The sequence below is a fragment of the Mucor mucedo genome (assembly GCF_025094135.1).
Source record: "Mucor mucedo strain NRRL 3635 chromosome Unknown EV154scaffold_111, whole genome shotgun sequence".
NCBI classification, from domain to species: Eukaryota; Fungi; Mucoromycota; class Mucoromycetes; order Mucorales; family Mucoraceae; genus Mucor; species Mucor mucedo.
Genome location: NW_026252395.1, coordinates 26,063 through 43,638, shown reverse-complemented (window position 1 = coordinate 43,638; position 17,576 = coordinate 26,063). Strand labels below are relative to the sequence as shown.

The 17,576-nt window shown below is 36.2% G+C and overlaps 7 protein-coding genes across 7 annotated transcripts; 4 read left to right on the top strand and 3 right to left on the bottom strand.

Annotated features, from left to right (window-relative positions):
* Nucleotides 1-2,158: 2,158 nt before the first annotated feature.
* On the top strand, nt 2,159-2,801 carry EV154DRAFT_567756 (uncharacterized protein; the record flags this gene model as incomplete). Its single annotated transcript, XM_051606036.1, has 3 exons — nt 2,159-2,173; nt 2,235-2,713; nt 2,771-2,801. 3 exons carry the CDS (start codon nt 2,159-2,161, stop codon nt 2,799-2,801), a joined length of 525 nt encoding a protein of 174 aa, XP_051453654.1.
* A 951-nt stretch (nt 2,802-3,752) lies between these two features.
* EV154DRAFT_521713 (uncharacterized protein) lies at nt 3,753-4,303 on the top strand. Its single transcript, XM_051602926.1, has one exon. The coding sequence runs from the start codon at nt 3,865-3,867 to the stop codon at nt 4,282-4,284; it is 420 nt and encodes a 139-aa protein (XP_051453653.1). The 5' UTR covers nt 3,753-3,864; the 3' UTR covers nt 4,285-4,303.
* EV154DRAFT_554763 (glycosyl hydrolases family 15-domain-containing protein) lies at nt 4,304-9,068 on the bottom strand. The gene is made up of 6 exons (XM_051605226.1): nt 8,869-9,068; nt 8,778-8,809; nt 8,639-8,718; nt 8,286-8,582; nt 8,080-8,237; nt 4,304-8,019 (listed from the first exon to the last, which is right to left on the bottom strand). Exons 1-6 carry the CDS (start codon nt 8,995-8,997, stop codon nt 4,351-4,353), a joined length of 4,365 nt encoding a protein of 1,454 aa, XP_051453652.1. The 5' UTR covers nt 8,998-9,068; the 3' UTR covers nt 4,304-4,350.
* Nucleotides 9,069-10,336: 1,268 nt separating this feature from the next.
* Nucleotides 10,337-11,517, top strand: EV154DRAFT_521710 (S-adenosyl-L-methionine-dependent methyltransferase). The gene has a single exon (XM_051602925.1). The coding sequence runs from the start codon at nt 10,342-10,344 to the stop codon at nt 11,437-11,439; it is 1,098 nt and encodes a 365-aa protein (XP_051453651.1). The 5' UTR covers nt 10,337-10,341; the 3' UTR covers nt 11,440-11,517.
* Nucleotides 11,518-11,522: 5 nt separating this feature from the next.
* Nucleotides 11,523-12,252, top strand: EV154DRAFT_554761 (uncharacterized protein; the record flags this gene model as incomplete). Its single annotated transcript, XM_051605225.1, has 3 exons — nt 11,523-11,565; nt 11,618-11,790; nt 11,847-12,252. The coding sequence occupies exons 1-3, from the start codon at nt 11,536-11,538 to the stop codon at nt 12,250-12,252; spliced, it is 609 nt and encodes a 202-aa protein (XP_051453650.1). The 5' UTR covers nt 11,523-11,535.
* On the bottom strand, nt 11,806-14,510 carry EV154DRAFT_574436 (PPPDE putative peptidase domain-containing protein; the record flags this gene model as incomplete). The annotated part of the gene is made up of 8 exons (XM_051606427.1): nt 11,806-12,376; nt 12,521-12,907; nt 12,965-13,069; nt 13,132-13,365; nt 13,423-13,928; nt 13,996-14,118; nt 14,185-14,368; nt 14,423-14,510. The coding sequence occupies 8 exons, from the start codon at nt 14,508-14,510 to the stop codon at nt 12,264-12,266; spliced, it is 1,740 nt and encodes a 579-aa protein (XP_051453649.1). The 3' UTR covers nt 11,806-12,263.
* A 252-nt stretch (nt 14,511-14,762) lies between these two features.
* Nucleotides 14,763-15,928, bottom strand: EV154DRAFT_539788 (peptidase M24, structural domain-containing protein; the record flags this gene model as incomplete). Its single annotated transcript, XM_051604373.1, has 7 exons — nt 14,763-14,801; nt 14,856-14,957; nt 15,012-15,058; nt 15,116-15,213; nt 15,265-15,428; nt 15,493-15,684; nt 15,755-15,928. The coding sequence occupies 7 exons, from the start codon at nt 15,926-15,928 to the stop codon at nt 14,763-14,765; spliced, it is 816 nt and encodes a 271-aa protein (XP_051453648.1).
* Between the last annotated feature and the right edge of the window lie 1,648 nt (nt 15,929-17,576).

Below are 17,576 nucleotides of genomic sequence, written 5' to 3'. Positions count from 1 at the left end.
ATATATCTTTTTCAATTTAGCTTCTTTTCAAAGAAACAAGAGTCATTACTAACTAACCTTTTTATATGATCGGTTACTTTCATACGATAAAAGAAGTAGTCTAAGCGAAAAGAAAAGGAGAAGAATAAAGTGTGTGAACCAGCTTTATTTATAGATAAACAAGCTTATGTCAGGATGATTTCATTTGTCTATTTTATCATCCATAATGTTTAAGTAAATACTTGGATCACACAGATTCTATTTCTAAAATGTTTTGGTAAACGTGATTGGCTTGATAGGTATTTAGATTATTAATGTATTAAGGTTTATATTTTCCTAATTTTCTGCGTTGTATCCGCACCTCTTACATGACACTTTATTCTTTCAATGTTTTGGGCTTGTAGTTAATTCCATTCAGTTTAAAGAAACGCCGCTCTTTTTAACTAGGGTGTTTCTAGGGGTAACAGAAAATAGGTACCAACCGAAGATCTACATTTGGGTATTTCCGTAATATTCATTGCGCCGTTTAATCCAATATTAATGGTACCAAAAGTAATTTGGTGTTTTGAACCGAAAGAAAAATTTTATAATGTTTCGGTAGCAAGCTATTAAAAACAATACCCAACAAGTTCGCAGCGAGATATACTGTTTTTCTCGATAACTCGAAGAATTTTGTTTTAGCTTAGTAAGTACACTTATTGACAAAGGTGTATATTGAAATTAAAGGATATCTATATTCATAAATATGAAGGATTTATAAATCAGAACCCTTCGGCTCATGCTATTCGAATGAGCTTTAAATCCGCAATTTATCTCAAAAGACGACCGAGAAACAATGATTTCCTTACATTTTATGGCGTGTGATTAGGATGCTCACAAACACACTCTATAATGAACCTACAGTCATTTGACTCATTCGTGACGGTATTGGATTCGCAACCTATCTTAAGTCGTTTTTTTTTTTTTTTTTTTTTTTTTTTTTTTTTTTTTTTTTTTTTTTTTTTTTTTTTTTTTTTTTGGATTGCCTATTCTCAAGGTCAAAATCAACAGCGTTCCCTTTTGTGAACGACTGAAATAACTTTCTAAAAGATATAATTGTTTGAATTCAAAAGTGTTTATACGTACAAACGCCAACGTTGTACCCACTTTTTGTTAAGAAAAGCATGTTGACCATCTTAGAAGCAAAATGAAAACAGAAACAGCTGTGGGTACTTCCCCTAAAATTAAATCAACAAATTTTACTTTAGTCTAGAATTAAACAGCAGGGTTCATTCTTTGGAAATATCTTGAAATGCACTTCACAATAAAGCCCTTGCCTTCCTCGTTTATATTCTTGATACAAAAATCGAAAGATAATATTCTGTATTCTTCAACTAAATTTACCTAGGATTTACTGTTCATTAAACCTTCGATAGATTAACGGGATTTTGACGTTTTGTCCGTATTTCATCATATACATCATTTTAAACTATGTCTGCCACTGCTGTTGACTGGGCGACTCCGCAGTCAATGATGTCTTATTAATTTTTTCAGGTGTATGCATAGAGAATGCTTAAATTGGTTATAATTATTAATGATGAAAACAGCCCCCGTAAGTTCTCTTTGACAATAATTACCCCGAAACGTGTGTCGAAAAGAAATCTTATTCGGGATGTAAATGCGTGATGATCAAATAGTAGCGTGTAACCTGTCTACCCTATTTCTACATGCATCATACTTCTGATTTAAAATGACCAAAGTACTATCGTTGGAGAAGGATATATATCTTAATTGATGATATTACACACCGAATTTGCTTAGGAGCTAATGCATATTAAATCAAAAGCATATAAGCGCTTTCTAAATGTAAAAGCAAAATTACTTCATGTACTCTGAAATAATACTTGCGGTCATGCAGATTAATTCTATTCAATCCCTTTAAACTTGTGTTGTAGAGGGGCGTATCTATTTGTTAGGTACATATTGTACCCCATCATTATATTAAATCGTTCAATATCGAGATTATAACCATATCTAAGCCGGCTTTTCTTTGTATCAAAATCTGATTAAGAAGAGTAACAGACATGCACGTTCATTTGAACCAGTGATCCGGATTATAATAAAAACTACCGCAAAAAAAAACTTAAAAAAAAAAAAAACTTCTATTTCTTTCTTTCCAGTATCCATTCCTGTCTTTTTCATGGCTAACAATAAGGTAGGCTTATGTTTGTTTCTTTTTATAAACACAGCAATTTAACTGAAACTTAATATTTTAGTGTCTCGTATCTACATCGGCATATTCTATTGAAAATCTGTTATGCGATAAGGAAGTTAACACGACTTTAGCCCCGATTATTGAAACAAACAAATATCAAAGTTTTACAGGGACGATCCCCTTTATCAAATTACCTCGACCCAATTTTCGCAATAACCAAGAAAATCTTAACATTAAGGCTAACCTGCCGCCACTACGCAGATCATACGGAAAAGAGAACTTAGAATATACCCGTCTAAATGCTTGGAAAACTCATAATTCCTGGGACTATTATAACGATCATGTCGATGACGACTATTCAAAAATCAGAAGAAAGAGGGCAACAGTCAAACAGACACAGGCGTTGCAAAAAGTATTTGAAATGACTGCTTTTCCATCTACGATACTTCGAGAAAATCTAGCACGATACCTTGGTATGTCACCAAGAACAGTACAAGTATGGTTTCAAAATAAACGACAGGCAGCTAGAAAAACATTCAAGTAGTCGGTGACGGTGTAATATTAAATCAGAAATCCTAAAATAATGTATATTTATAGGCAAAAGGGTTGCTTGATCAATAATTTCTAATAAAATCCAGCTTATTCTGTCTACAAATTTTATGAACTTAGATTCAGACGAAGTTAGTTTTTTTTTTTTTTTTTTTGTTTAGTTCTCAGACAAATAGAAAATAAAATAAATAAAAAATAGAAACCACTTGTATCAAAGTTTATCATATCAATATCCATCTTTTAATAAGAATCGTGGCCTTCATTAGGTGGCAAATGGCAGAACTTGTTTATAGAAGAGCCTTACTAATTAGATAAGAGGCATTATGGATAATCGCAAGATTCATTATTTCAGATCTATTACATATTGTATAAAAAAAGCGGTTACAAAACAGTATTGATGCTGCTCTCAGATTTTTTTTGAAGAGTGTTGATCATGGCTGCTTGGAGAACAAATACCAAATAACTTTTATAAAAAAAAAAGTGTCTAAATTATCATTCGGCAACTATACTACGTTATAGGATGCCAGCATTAGACAGACAGCCTAAATATAAATCCTTATTATTCGTGTCATAAACAGAGTCTCTTTCTCCAGAGAACCAGCTGATTTGAATAAAATATGGCTTTCGGTCGGACCTTGTGTAGGCCATGTTATTTTTTTAGAATCCCGGACATGATAGCTACTAACATCTCTTTTCGTCTTGACACAATGACTCGAATTCTTCATGCCATCCGCAACTTGAAGCATTACTCAACTTTGACAGAAAAACAGACATCTGAAAATAAGAAGTTAGTGTATAATTCTCCCAATGCAGGTCTTATTAAACTCGTCAAAAAGTTCTCATTGACTACCCTTGGGGTAAGGCTATTTGTAACTGTGAAAGTTAACAGCGTTTTGACAATAATACTGTAGATCTCGGCTGTTTCAACACCTGCTGTCATGTTCTTTTGGCAATCACCAGCAGGTAATACATAATTTTTGGTTTTTATTGAATACTAAATTAAGATGAACATAGTTCAAGCGGCAGATATTTCGGGCACAATGTTTATGGGTGGTAAGGCTTGCTATGAAAAACCTCTTTAATATACATAAGGTATGATACTAATAGTTTAAGAATCCCTCACTCGCTTTGTGGTGCTTCAAATGGCAATGACAGCTATGATGGCAAGTGCTTGTTCAACTGGTGCTCTTTCCTTCTTACTGTCACCTTATATCAACTCGATTTACGTTCATACCCCCCAACGTTTGATCCAGAGCGATAAATCACCGTCAATTTCCCCTAATACATTGATCTCAATTGACACTTTGGATTTCTTAGCCCGTCGTAAAACCACCACACTTCATGTCAAAGACCTTTTGCCCACTAACTCATCCGTTTTGACATGGACAGTTAATAAGCAAACCCTTAAAAAACAGTATGCTTTGGAACAAATGAAGGGAATTGAACCTAAAATCAAACAAGATCGATTTTGGTTGGATCAAAGGAATGGCACTGGAGATAGAGACATCATGTCAAGCATATTACGTATAGTTCATGAGCAAGGACGTCAAAGATTTTTATAAACAAAAATTATTTTATTAAAGGGACGAAAGAAATGTGTATATGATACAATGTGTGATTGATGATACTTAAAGAGTGAAATCAAAATTGAAATTTAAAGCCTTTTTGATACTTTTGGCAAGATAGGTAGTAGTACTTTCAGAAGAATTATCGAGGGGAAGATCATAGAATAAACCATGAGCCATCTCCTTATGTGTGTTGTAATCAAATCCATTCTCGAATAAAGGCGACTTTTCAAAGACTTCCTTGTTCTTGTCTGTCCAAATGTTCCAAAATTCTGAAATGGCTGAATCCATAATTTCCGGGATATTGATATTAGCTTCAATCATAGGCGCGTTAGGGTTTTGTTTCTGTATACGATAGATCAATGACAAAATTTCGACAGCGACTTGACGCTCTGCAGGATCACGTAAAATACCCAGGAATCCCTCGACTGCTAATGCAAAATTGAATTCTTCGGGTGTCTTTTCAAAGACAGTTGGATCACGAGGTAAGAAATGAGATCCAATCTGGAGACCATAGCATTTATCGAGAACAGACCAAGTACGAGAGAAGAAATGACGGGGAACACGGTTAAGTGCACCATCGTTCTTTCTACGACGTAACCATCGACCATTAGAGGTAGGGCAGAAATAGCCGATATTGGCTGAAGTAATTTCGGAAGGTAAGATATCGTTCTTCTTTAAAATAGCAAACTTTTCTTCAATCAAATCCGTAGGTCCTTCATTAGCAGCCTTATGAGCTTCAACGGTGTCCTCACGATTACCGTTCTTTTCAGCAATTAAGACATATGAATCACGATATTTGACGTCTTCAATCTTGGTGGAACCGAGAGATTTCAAAGCATCGATAGCTTCTTTGCTCAAATGTTCAGTAAAATCATCTTTGGACGCCATGACTATAATCAAACCAGGAGCCAAACTACGAATGAATTGCACAAGATCATCACTTTCATCATTTGAAATATGTGTATCGAATGAAGCATGTTCAAGAACCAACTTTTCAAGGCGATCAATTGCCCATACATGAAGTCCACGTGTAGTAGCAGCTAAAACATTTCCATTGATTTCAACACGAGCAAAATTACCGGCGTTATAACCACCAGATTGAGCGCGAATAACAAGTACATCATTGGCTTTTTTGTTTTCTTCGTTTAAGTCTACTTGGATGTTGTTCTTGGAAGGTGGGAGTGTCAAAGTAGTTAAATCAGCACTTACACGACGAGTAGGATCAAACTCTTGGGAAAGAACCAAGTATCCTCCAGGCTTATCACGCACAATAATAGTTGCCTCTTCACACATACCAGGACCGGACATAACGGTACCTAACAGGGACTGTAATTCGAATGGTGATAATTGCATCAAATGTTCAATAGCTTCTTCCTCGTTAAAGTCGTTTATACGACTAATTTCTTCACGTAAAGCAATAATAATGAAATGGGTACGGAGACGCAAGATACCATCAAACATGTAAGGGGTGGTACGGATAAAGTTACCCAAAGAAATAATGATTTCTTGTACAACAGGACCTTCACGTACATCATCCAAGCATTGTTCAGCAATCATCTTGTTAAGTGCATCAGGGCCTACGGGAGTAGAAATCAGATGCTCAGTAGCTCCTGCACCAATACTGACTTGCTTTTGGCGAATTACTAAATCGGTTAAGTTGTAAGTCAAAGAAGGCATAGTTTTGTTAAGTAAACCACTAGCTTGACGAGCAACGGACCAGTATTGAAGACGTTTGGACTTGACATAGACCTCTTCTAACAAATTACGAATAGTAGCATCCAAATCAACAATAAATTCATCAAGATTCTTACAGGATGCCAAATATTGCAATAAATCAATTTGATCATAAAGATTGACCGAATTCTGAAGACTTTTTACGGCTGGTTCGAATTGACTCAAATCACCCAGAGTTAAAGACAGGAGCATTTCTCCGTTAGATGCATCATCTTCTGTATTGATAGTTAATGCAGCACTCTTATGCGCTGTATTTCCATCTTCATTTTCAGATTGTCCTTCGGAATGAGCGGGGACAGGTGATGCCGCTGCCTTCGGAGTACCAGCGTTGTCGAGAGCAATTTCATGATCCTTAAGCTTGAAAGAGGGAGTACCTTGACTGTTGATCTTTTCCAAAGCAGAAGTAATTTCTTGGAAGTAACTATCGTCGTTTAATTTATCAAGAGGTGTACCCAAAAGCTTACCACCAAATACACTGCGACGACGAGGGGTCTTAGCACCACCAGGGGTGTTGATGCCACCAGGGGAACTAATGTTGGATTCACTAAAGCCGAGACGCTTATGCTTCTGATGATTCTTGCGGTGATAGGTCTTGTTGGCAGATAAAATATTGCTCCAGTCAACATCAGGCTTATTGATCAAAAAGTCAAGTGATTCAATGTTACTAGTATTCACAGTCTCCGTAAGACGGGATAAACGAATACGGACACCATTACATTCACCAGATCTCAAATTCATAAAGAAGTTCAACAGATTTTTCTTGGACGCATCAGCATTTAAAAGAGCATTGACTAAACCAGGGTTACTATATGTGGCATTGTCCTTGTTGGTAATATCACCAAGCATAGCATTGGTCAAAACAACTGTTAAAGTGGGACGACCAGGGAAGAACCAATTGGCATTTGTAAAGGTTAATTCAGATTCAATAGTAGAGACCAAGTAATCTGGATCGGAGTTAAGATAAAAAGAGTCGACATCCATAAATTGAGGAGTAAAGACATAAACATGACCCTCGATACGATAAAGACGAGACGTGGCTAAGGTACCAATAGGACGGTTAGGTCTACCAGATAACTCAAGCTTGGAGTTTTGACCAAGTGCGCTATAGACATCAACGAGAGCTTGAGGAGGTAAGACAGTGAAACTGGAAGAGATTTGATCGATGGATTGGGTTTCAAGACCATATGTTGATAAAGTCTTTTGTAACTCTTCATTTTCTGCTAAAAGTACAACTTGAACAACATTATCAGCCTTGGCGCCCTTGACGCTATAACGGCGACCAAGAGGGTCCATTTCTGAAGGAGACAACAAATTTTCGTAAATCATATTTCCCAGTAAATACAGAGAAAGAGCCCAAACAAGAGGGGTATTATCATTGGGAATTCTCTTTTGAGAGTGAGGTTTTTGTTTCTCTGCCTCAATAGATTCAGCAGGGACGTAATACAACTCGGGAACAAGGGGAATATGAAGATCGGCGGGTGCAGTAGACAGATCAAGAGAAGCTGTACGACATAGAGTATTTGGTCGCTTGTTGCCTTCCTTTTTATAGTCTTCTGGGGGTCTAGGGTTTTCAGGATCCCAAAGAGACGAATCGATGGTGACAAAATCGAGTTTCTTGCGATAATCTTCAGCTTGATCCATGTTGTCTGTGAACAAACCTTCCAATACCATGTACGTAAAAAAGAGAGGCCATTCGGACTCAATGTCTTCAAATACCTTCAACTCGTTATCGTTGTAATGAAGACGAGTATGATCTTCAACAACAGTTTGATGGCCATCACGTAAGAAACGCTTCCAACCATAACGACCTTCCAACTTCTTTTTGGCGTCTTCGCGAGTACGTTCAATCAATTCGGGATCTTCAACCGCAAAAGCGGGGAAACCAATGACGGATAAGATTGAACCATCCACCTCCTTGGAGTTAGACTCTCTGGGTAAGACACTTTGGAGTGTAATTTTGTTACGGGTCATTTCATCGGGTAAAACATAGATTGTCTGTTGATAAATATGTATATATTAATAAAAATTATATGCACGTTTGACTTTGTGACTTACAGATGAAGCACTTCCACGGGCACCAAATAAATTAACACCATTGATAGCTTTAAGAGCAGCATAGGCCATACCGATCGAGGAAGAATTTAGCTCCGGCTCACCATGATTACTTTTGTCACCACGTTCCCAAATACCGAAATCAGGGGTACGATAAGCACCTATTGAATACGTTAGTTAAAATTCACGTAAACAATAAACCAACTTACGTTCAATATAAAATACCAAATTCTGAATAAAATCAACCTCATCCTGAGTATAAACAATACTAAAGCCACTTGTTGTCATATCAGCCAAGGCGACTAAAAAGAGACTAGTTGCATCAATTTGAAGATGACCCCATTCCTTATCACCGACAACAGTAGCACCTGTTTTTGTGTTGTATTTTGCATGAAGAGCATCCAAAATATTTTGTGTCTTTTTGAACTTTTCCACCTTGGGAGCTTGACGCATCATCGAAAACAAAATGCCACGCATTAATTTAACAACCGCGTGTTCCAGCTCAACTATGGTGTATTTTAGTAAAATACAAATTCCCGCTATACTATAGTAATTTACTTACAAGCTCTTCCAGTAGTATCATCAATTCTTCTATAAGCCAATGCAAGACCGTAAACACAATAGATTGAATACACGTTATCTCTGTTTAAGACAGCATTGTTAATATTTTATAATCGCGTTATGTGTGACCTATTTGTTACCTGACCCAAGCATCAGTGTAATCACCGTGAGTCTATAATAATTTATGTGTATTAGATAAAAAACCAGGAAATTATGTCTAGTGATATTTACTGTAATGGCAACAGAGGCAGGGATCAAACCACTGGCAGCATTCTGCTTTGATAGGACGGTTGTGTTAATGACTTGATAATAATACTCAAGCCTTTCCAATGAATGTTTTCTATTGTAAGTTGACTTCATTCTTCTTGTATCCAAGTATTTCTTTTTCAAAGAAATAATAATAAAAAAAAAACAATGAAAAGAAAGAGACGGAAAAAGGGGAGATCCTTTATAGGTTCTGGGCAATTGTGACGAAAAAGCGGAATTTTTGTTGAAACGCCGATAATCATATTCCTGATTTGGCTTTGCATTGTTTAGTGTTATTTCAATATTTAACACTGATAAGAGAATAATATTAGTTTTGATTCCCTTATAAAAATATGATAATGTGATAATATTGACATCGAAGCTTGAAGAGATCTTGTATTTTCCCCCGTAGTTACACCAATGACGTTTTAATCGATAAAAAAAAGGAACATGCACAGTGCTCACAGCGCAAGTTGACGGTATTTGAATGTCTGGGACGGGAAATACCACTTGAGAGATTTATTTGTTTAGGCTCAAAAGTTGGTACCGTCGATGATCTCTGTCCTTGTCATACCATTCGTCATAGCAATGTGAATCTCGATCCTTTTCAAAGATTTGTAGTAAACGATGAATCCTACAGATGTAAAATAATTGACAACTGAATTAAAAAAAAAATTGGTAGTGTTGTACGCCTTTTATTTTTTACTAATCATTACTAAGTAAAATGCTTTGTAAGGCATTACTTCGTGACCCGAAGTACTCCCAGGATAAGCCGAGGAAAAAAAAAAAGATAACAATGAAATCATTACAGCGTAGTGCTCATATTTATTATTTTGTTCAGTAGTTTTGTGGAATACAAGTCCCATCATGATCGGAAACAATGCCCTTTTGTTTGTTCTGGCTTTTTTTAAATGTCCAGTTTTTAAAATCATTAAAGCCGGCCTGTGCCAACAAGGGGGAATTTTTTTTTATCACAAGGGCGGATGTCCAATATCTGCGTGTCCTTTGGTCCCAAGATCCTTTAAAGCTACTGTTTCATTAAAACATAGTTTACTTACATTATTAAAACGTGCGAAATAGCCTTCGACCGTAAATATAAGAACACCATCATCTATTCTTTGATACTATCATAACTGAAATAATCTATTATAACACATAAATGGACATGTTTCTTGAGCCCACCAAAATTCACCATATTCAAAGCATCCCTGTTTACTGTTTAGCTACGATTTCTTACCCAACAACAATAAATAACCAAGGCAACGCACGTATTATTTCTGGATAAAAAAAGACAGACGACAGTTATGATGTCTGTTGTTGGGCTTTTTAAGTATTGTACAACATCATCCTTTGGCCAAAAAAAAGTCACGATTTTTTTGTGGTGTAATTTAGAAAGGGACGGTCCAATAAAGAGAAAATTTTAAGCTTTTTTTTTTTTTTTTTTTTTCTATTTCCAACATGTCAGAAGTCGAAGAAGAAAAGAGAAAGGGCGGCCAAAGAGGAAATAAGAAGAATGGGGTCGATAAAAAAAAGCCAGCTATGTCCAAGAAAAAGGAGAAAGAATTACAGCGACAAACCGAGAAACGTAATGCAGTAATGGCATCCTTCAACAAGTTTTATGAGGAGGAATGGGGAGCAGAGCGTTGGCCTAAACTTTTAGAAGCCTTGAAGAAGCCTGTGCGTCACTGCATGATGATGAATAAATATGCCAATGTAGAGGACGTTAAGCTTAAATTGAAAGACTCGCTATCCGATTTGACCATGTTGGATTTCGTTAGTATTCCTTGTTATGCCTCTAAATCGCACTCGAGATTTCCTCAACCTTCAAAGGATAGCAATAATATTACAGATTATTATATTTTGGATGCTGGATCAGTATTGGCTACAGAGGCCCTAGATATTCAGCCCGATGATCAGATATTAGATATTTGTGCCGCACCTGGCGGAAAGACTTTATCAGTTTTGCAAAGATTGGATAAGAAATATGGACGTTTAACCTCGAATGAAATTGCCTCTGATCGTAGAAGAAGATTGAGACAAGTCATTGAATCATATATCCCACCAGATGTAGTAGAAGAATCCAGTACTGTTGTCGGAAAGGATGGTACTAGATACTATGGTGAACCCGAGCAATACGACAAAGTTTTATTAGATGCACCTTGTTCATCTGAACGTCATTTATTGCATGATGAAAAAGAATTCGAACTTTGGTCTCCTAAGCGTTCTATTGTGAATGCTAACCGTCAACTGTCTATTTTGAAAGCTGCAGTTCATTCTGTTAGAGTGGGTGGTGTTGTACTTTATGCTACTTGCTCTATCAGTTCATTAGAGAACGATAAAGTAATCGAAAAGATGATAAAGAAGGGTAAAATCCCAATTGAACCTGTCAAAATGAAATTGATGATTGGTGAAAGAACAAAGTATGGTGTGTTTATCGCTCCTGATAAAACTGATGGCTGGGGACCACTTTATTTTTCTCTGGTTAGAAGAACTGGTGTAGATAAAGAATACGTACCTGAGGATGACGATGATGAAGAGGAAGAGGATGATGCCTAAAATTTTAGCATGTTTTTCTAGTGACGTATGTGACATATATATTTAAAATAAAGCCCAAATTATATTTTTGCCCTTTTAGATATAATTTTTTTTTAAATGTTTGGTTGTATTGCTGCTGGTCGTCTGGTAAATATGCAATTATTTGCTGCCTTGTACATAAAACTCATTTTCGTTATAGGTTCAGACTAATTTACAACAAGTTGATGTAAATCAATATGTGTTTGAATTGACCAATGCTCAAACTATAAACCACATAGTCGTATTTTTACTTGGTACCATTCCTTTTGAGCCCGGATATGCCGCTACAGTTCATTTACACTGGCCCAATAAAGAATGGCAACTACTGGGAGGGTGAGTCATATTTATTTATGTTGCTAATAACATTGTTTAATTCTTTCATGATCTAGTTTGTTTAATGAAAAACCAAGCGCTATTTTCCGACTGAAAACAAAGGAATCAGCTATAAACAATCTTCAGATGTCTACATCGGCCACATTGGGTATTTCAATTGAGCCCATTGATGTAGTTCAACAACAACTTTTAACTTTGAGTCAACCCGTTACGTCTTCGGCGCTTGTTAAGCCAGGAATGAATGTAACTCAAGTAGGAGAAATGGCAGGCCGTATTTTAGAAAACCTGTTTAATTACGTAACTTCATTTACTGTCCAAAATATTCCCGTCAATGCTATTCCGTTGGGCCAGTTGACGGATAATGGGTATTTACCTTTAAAAACTTTCCAATCATGGTATGAAAACTTATCAAGAAAATTAGCCTCAAATCCAAATTATTTAGAGGAAGCAAAAACTGCTTAAAAATAAAACTTTTATTCCTGCGAACTCAATTTAACTAATTCGGAAATATCTCTTGCTAATGCCAACACCTTGCTCGATTCAATAATATTTTCATTCTTTTTAGCATTGAGAATACCATCTATATCTAAAGCAGATAACAAATTGGCAACAGACGAGCCTTCTGTGGGTGCCAAGAAGATATATTTACCAATAGCTGCTAAAAGACGATGAACTGTCATGAAAGAAATATGTGTTAGCTCATGGTGGTACAAAAAATGTAATAACTTACTGATTTCTTGGTCTGTCTCCTTTGTTAATGCATCTAAAACTGCACTGGATAACTCCACTAACCAATCATCATCCTCTTGTTCTGCCATGCCCTTAAAAGTACCTTCTTCCTTCTTTAATCTTTCGATGGCAATGCTTGTTGAGCAGTTGTATGCCAAAGAGGCGGCAGCTTGTCGAATTTGAGCATCTTCTGCTAATAAGCTGGTGATCAATAGTTGGGTCAGTTCAGATCGATGTGATGCAGCGAGGTTAGATGTAAAATGCGTTGTAGACAGGCTGGTGTTGGCAAAGATATTACAAGAAATCCTTAAAATCATTAACCATGTTGCTCTCAGTGGTGCAGGATCTTGTGTATAACCAATCTCCATTATTTTGGATATTTGAGTTGCTAAATCAGAAAATAAATATGACATTTTAAAAAAAAAGAATGATATAAATGACTTACGATCTGTAACATAAAAATCAGACACTTGCTTATGTATAATTAACGACTTAAAAATATCCAATAAAGGAAACAGCTGGTCGGTTTTTAACTTGTTTAAAAGTTGATCTATTGGTGTACATGTGTACATGAATATTTGATTCATCCTGTTGCTATATTGTTTTACTCACCTAATAAAAGTTTCCACCCATTTAAGTCAATCGAATTAGATTTAGGATTTTCCAAATAAGCTTTTGATCCATCCAACACCTTTTTTTGGTTCAAATCTAATTCGATATTTGCTTCTTGTAAAAATGTGTTTAACTTTCCATAAATCATGTCTAATTTTCCAGGTACTGCGTATGTAATAGGCACATTAGGTTGATCCACAATCGAGCGAAGAAGAACTTTTCTATGAGGATGAGCTATATAACGCAATGTGTTAATAAAAATTATAAATCTCAATTTATAAAACCACATACGAGGAAAGGCATCAAACAGTAACATATCCACCTGACTTTTTAATTCTGCGTAATTAGCACCGCTAAATTCGGCAGTCTTCTTGCCGTTTAAAAAGAACTGGAAAGTGGGTACACCACGAATATTGTATTTGTGAGATTGAAATGCTGGAGATCCAGTATCCATAACTACACCCAATAATTTGATTTCCCCGTGTCCTTGGTGCTTTTCTTCTACCATCTTTATAAATTCAGGTTTGATCACTTTACAAGGTGGACATGTAGCTGAAGTGAACATTACCGCGACGGCTTTGTACTGTGTGAGATATTTTTCCATTACATTGGAATCACTAACAAATTGTACGGGTTGCACAGTAGTGGGAGCTGCTGACATAGCGGCAGATGAAACGCCTTGAAGCATAGAGGCTGCTTGTGCTGAAGGAGGGGGCGCTATGCTACTACTACCGTTACTTAACTTCGACTGTCCAAACATGCCTTCGATCATTGGTAAAATGGATTGTCCAAAAGGCCTAATTTACAAGAGTAAGTACACAATGAATCCACTTTTTTTTTTCAATGAAGATAAATCCTCCTCACGTATTTAAAAACTCTGCTGGCAGATCGGTAATGTGGCCAGGAATTGTCTTGCCACATAAAAATTGGCAAAGGTCATTAGAAAAGGTGTTACAATTAAAATCCAATAAATGATATTTCTCAGCACTGACGCCAAAAAAAAAAGAAGTATTAGGCCTTAAGTACTTTTTTATACACATGTGAAAGACTTACGTATAGACGGATCTCAAACTATCAATGTACTCAACAACTACCTCTAGAGGCAGATATGTTTCGCCCATATCGATCACCTCCAATGGTCTACCATGTTGTGTTGTTCCTGGTGCTGATGCCATGATGCCCTGACCGAAATAAAACTCCTGGCCGAAAACAACAACTGATGTGTGCCAAATACCATCTGCAGATTGTGTTCATGAGTAAAGCAAAGTAGAATGCTTCAAAAAGCCCTTACCAATTTGTTTTCCAGTTAAAGATCTCGACATGGAACGAGCCATACCTTGAGAAAGGTCGTAGACATAAAGTTTTACTGGTTCTGACATTATGGAAAAGAAATGAAACAAAAAATAAACGGAATATCAAGTAAATTTAGACACGTAATTTATAGAAAAGTCAAGAGATGTTTACGAATCATTCCCTTTTTAGACATGCGGTCACAGACGACGCAGGCACAAAATGAATATCTTGCAGGACTGACCTACCATCCTATAATTGAGATAAATTGCTTGACTACGCATATTGTCTAATTCTATATTTTAATTTAAGTATTGCAGACAGTTTTGTACAATGATTGACTACGTTAAAATTTCTACACCATTGTCAGTGACCAGGAGCTAAAATAACAGGATCAGTAAAAAGAAAGAATAAACCGAATGAAATTTACTTACAGTATGTTCGAATTGAGCACTTCTACCACCATCTACAGTGGATATAGTCCATTGATCCGGCCACATGATACCTGATGCAGACCCTTGACAAAGAATAGGTTCCTAAAGGAAGCAGTATAAGTTAAAGGATACATACATACCACGAAGTAGACTTACTATAGTAAAAGTGGTACCAGAGACCATTTCTCCTTCCTCGTCATTGACTATACAACATAGATATAAATATACGATATATAAAATTTAATCGTTCATCAACTTACTATGATGGTAAATCAAAGGTAAACTATGAAACTCTTTTCCGATGCCATGTCCCGATAATTCTTCTGACACAGAAAATCCATTCTTCATGGCATGCTCACTAAAGGTCGGTGTCAGCAAAAGCTATAGTTAGAGCAGAATAATAGCATACCAAATAATACGGCCAATTTCTTTATACGGGACACCTGGACCACAAATTGCGATCGATTTCTCCAGAGTTTCTTTCGTACATTCGACTAATGCTTTACCCTTTTCGTCTACATTACCCACTAAAAATGTAGCGGATGTGTCACCGTGATATCCATTTAAATACAACTGTTTATGCAAAGTGAGATTAGATCTTTGGTAAGCAATTTTTTTTAAAAAAACCTGCACTTACGGTAACATCAACGTTTATAATATCACCATCCTGTAATGGCCTATCGTCAGGTATACCGTGAGCAATAATATTGTTGATAGATGTACACACACTTTTCGGAAAACCCATATAATTCAAAGGTGAAGGATATGCATTCTTGGAGATAATGGCCTCATGAATGACTTTATCGATATCATTTGTAGTAACACCTGGCTATAATATGGCTGTTAAAACCATACTATGGTGTATAAAATAGTTTCCTTTCTTTGTTATGGTCACATACCTTGCATAGGGTAGATCCTAAAGACAAGATCTCTTTAGCAAGTTTTCCTGCTTGTCGCATGCCAATAATCTCTTGCTCGGAAAGAATGGGAATGTCAGGCCCCCAGTTGGAAGAGATGCCTGTTTCGGCATAAGGAGGTTTTAGTATATGATTGGGAACAGGACGATGAGGCATTTTCCGAACATCAATTTTGGCCAAGGAAGACGGCGCTAGTCTCTTATATGTGCCCCATTTGTTTACAATTTTGTTTTGTGAAAAAGGATGACGAGCTAAGGCTGAGCTCGTTGTGTGTAAATGACTGCATGAAATCTTGCTAACAACTCCATGTAAACGTAATTTTTGACAGCCTAAAGCGTTCATTTTGACGTTTTAAGTGACTGTAGGAGAAGTATGTAAAAAATTGCCTGGGGGTGAAAGCCAAAAGGCGGGGTTTAATAGTAGCTTTAAGTCTAAGTTTTAGTTTTAGTATTTTTCAACTTAACTACAAGAAACAAAATCCAACAGTCCCTAAAACTTATAGATAATAATAATAATAAATATATTATCGTCTGAAATAGTTTTATGAAAAATATCGATTTTATGCCTACAAATTTTATGGGATTATATTTACTGTATGTCATGCCATCTAGTCATCATATTTTTAGCAGCAAGCTTTCCAAAAATGGCTTCTCTCAATTCGTACAAGATGGATTTATTTCTTTAGTTAGATGTGACCCAAGTTATTATCATTATACGCAGGTCAAACACTCGTATCTGTTCACAGACCGCATGAAGAAGTGCAGTTAGGCAAGACATAAAAGTATGTGGAGAAACGGGTGTTTGACACACAAAATAAACGATAGAAAACAGTAAGTAAGGTTAGTATTGCTTGCAGACTTATTACTTCTTATTAAAATGAAATCCCATTTTTCATCTATCAAGAAAAGAGGTTGTTCAGAGTGTGGGTGGATAGACTTAATAATTACTTTTTTGGTGGACAGCGGAGTTTGTCTACTCAGGTTGTGAAGCATAAAATAAAAGGTGGATTTTTCGCCTTAAAGTAATCGGATAGTCCACTATCCAGTTTAATCGCTCTTCTCCCCCCCCCCCTCCGTACTACAAAATCTGACATACTTCCCTTACATCAAAGAAGATTATCGAGCAGTGAATATTACCATACAAGACGTATAAGCTGTCGATGCCGACTGCGTGTGTGTAAAAGGGAGATTTAGATGGAGAAACATTTTTATATGAATCGTCTATTAAAAGGCCCCTCGAGTACAATGGTCCCTTGTTTATATTTTTGAGGTTAAACTACACGTATCACTCTTTATCCGTGGAAAAAAACAATAATTGAGGATATATTAATAACTTATCAGTAAAAAAACCAAGGTTTTTCTGGTTATGGAATCACGGGTGTTGGTTACTGATAATATCTTCTCAATGGATAACCATTGCAAATACACACATTTTCTTAATTACGCCCGTTGTCGCATTTAAGCGCCGTTTAAACGTTATTGTTCGATGTTTTTAAGTGATAAAAAGAATTAGTTTTGAGGTTACACAGAACATGCTAATGCCAATAGGAAATAGGTGCAAGACTTTCATAAAGCCCAAACGGGTCGATTGTACTTTTTCTCTAGTGAAAGTGGATTGAATATAAGACTTGTGATAAGTTAACAATTCTCTTGGTATATTCCAACCTTCAATAGACGTTCCTTGTAAGTGTGGTCATGATATCGTATAAGGTAAACTGCACGCTGTTAAAAGCAAGGTTTTCTATACATTATAAGTGGTTAAAGCCAGTGTTCGGAAGATGTTAATTGCTTATTATTTTTATATA

What these genes read in the sequence shown, in the direction of transcription:
- EV154DRAFT_521713 (XM_051602926.1), top strand. Translation starts at nt 3,865, where the DNA reads ATGGCAATGACAGCTATGATGGCAAGTGCTTGTTCAACTGGTGCTCTT.
- EV154DRAFT_554763 (XM_051605226.1), bottom strand. Translation starts at nt 8,997, where the DNA reads ATGAAGTCAACTTACAATAGAAAACATTCATTGGAAAGGCTTGAGTAT. An exon ending in CTGCCTCTGTTGCCATTACA is followed by an intron (nt 8,810 to 8,868) that starts GTAAATATCACT and finishes AAATTATTATAG; the next exon opens with ACTCACGGTGATTACACTGA. An exon ending in TTTGGTATTTTATATTGAAC is followed by an intron (nt 8,238 to 8,285) that starts GTAAGTTGGTTT and finishes CGTATTCAATAG; the next exon opens with GTGCTTATCGTACCCCTGAT.
- EV154DRAFT_521710 (XM_051602925.1), top strand. Translation starts at nt 10,342, where the DNA reads ATGTCAGAAGTCGAAGAAGAAAAGAGAAAGGGCGGCCAAAGAGGAAAT.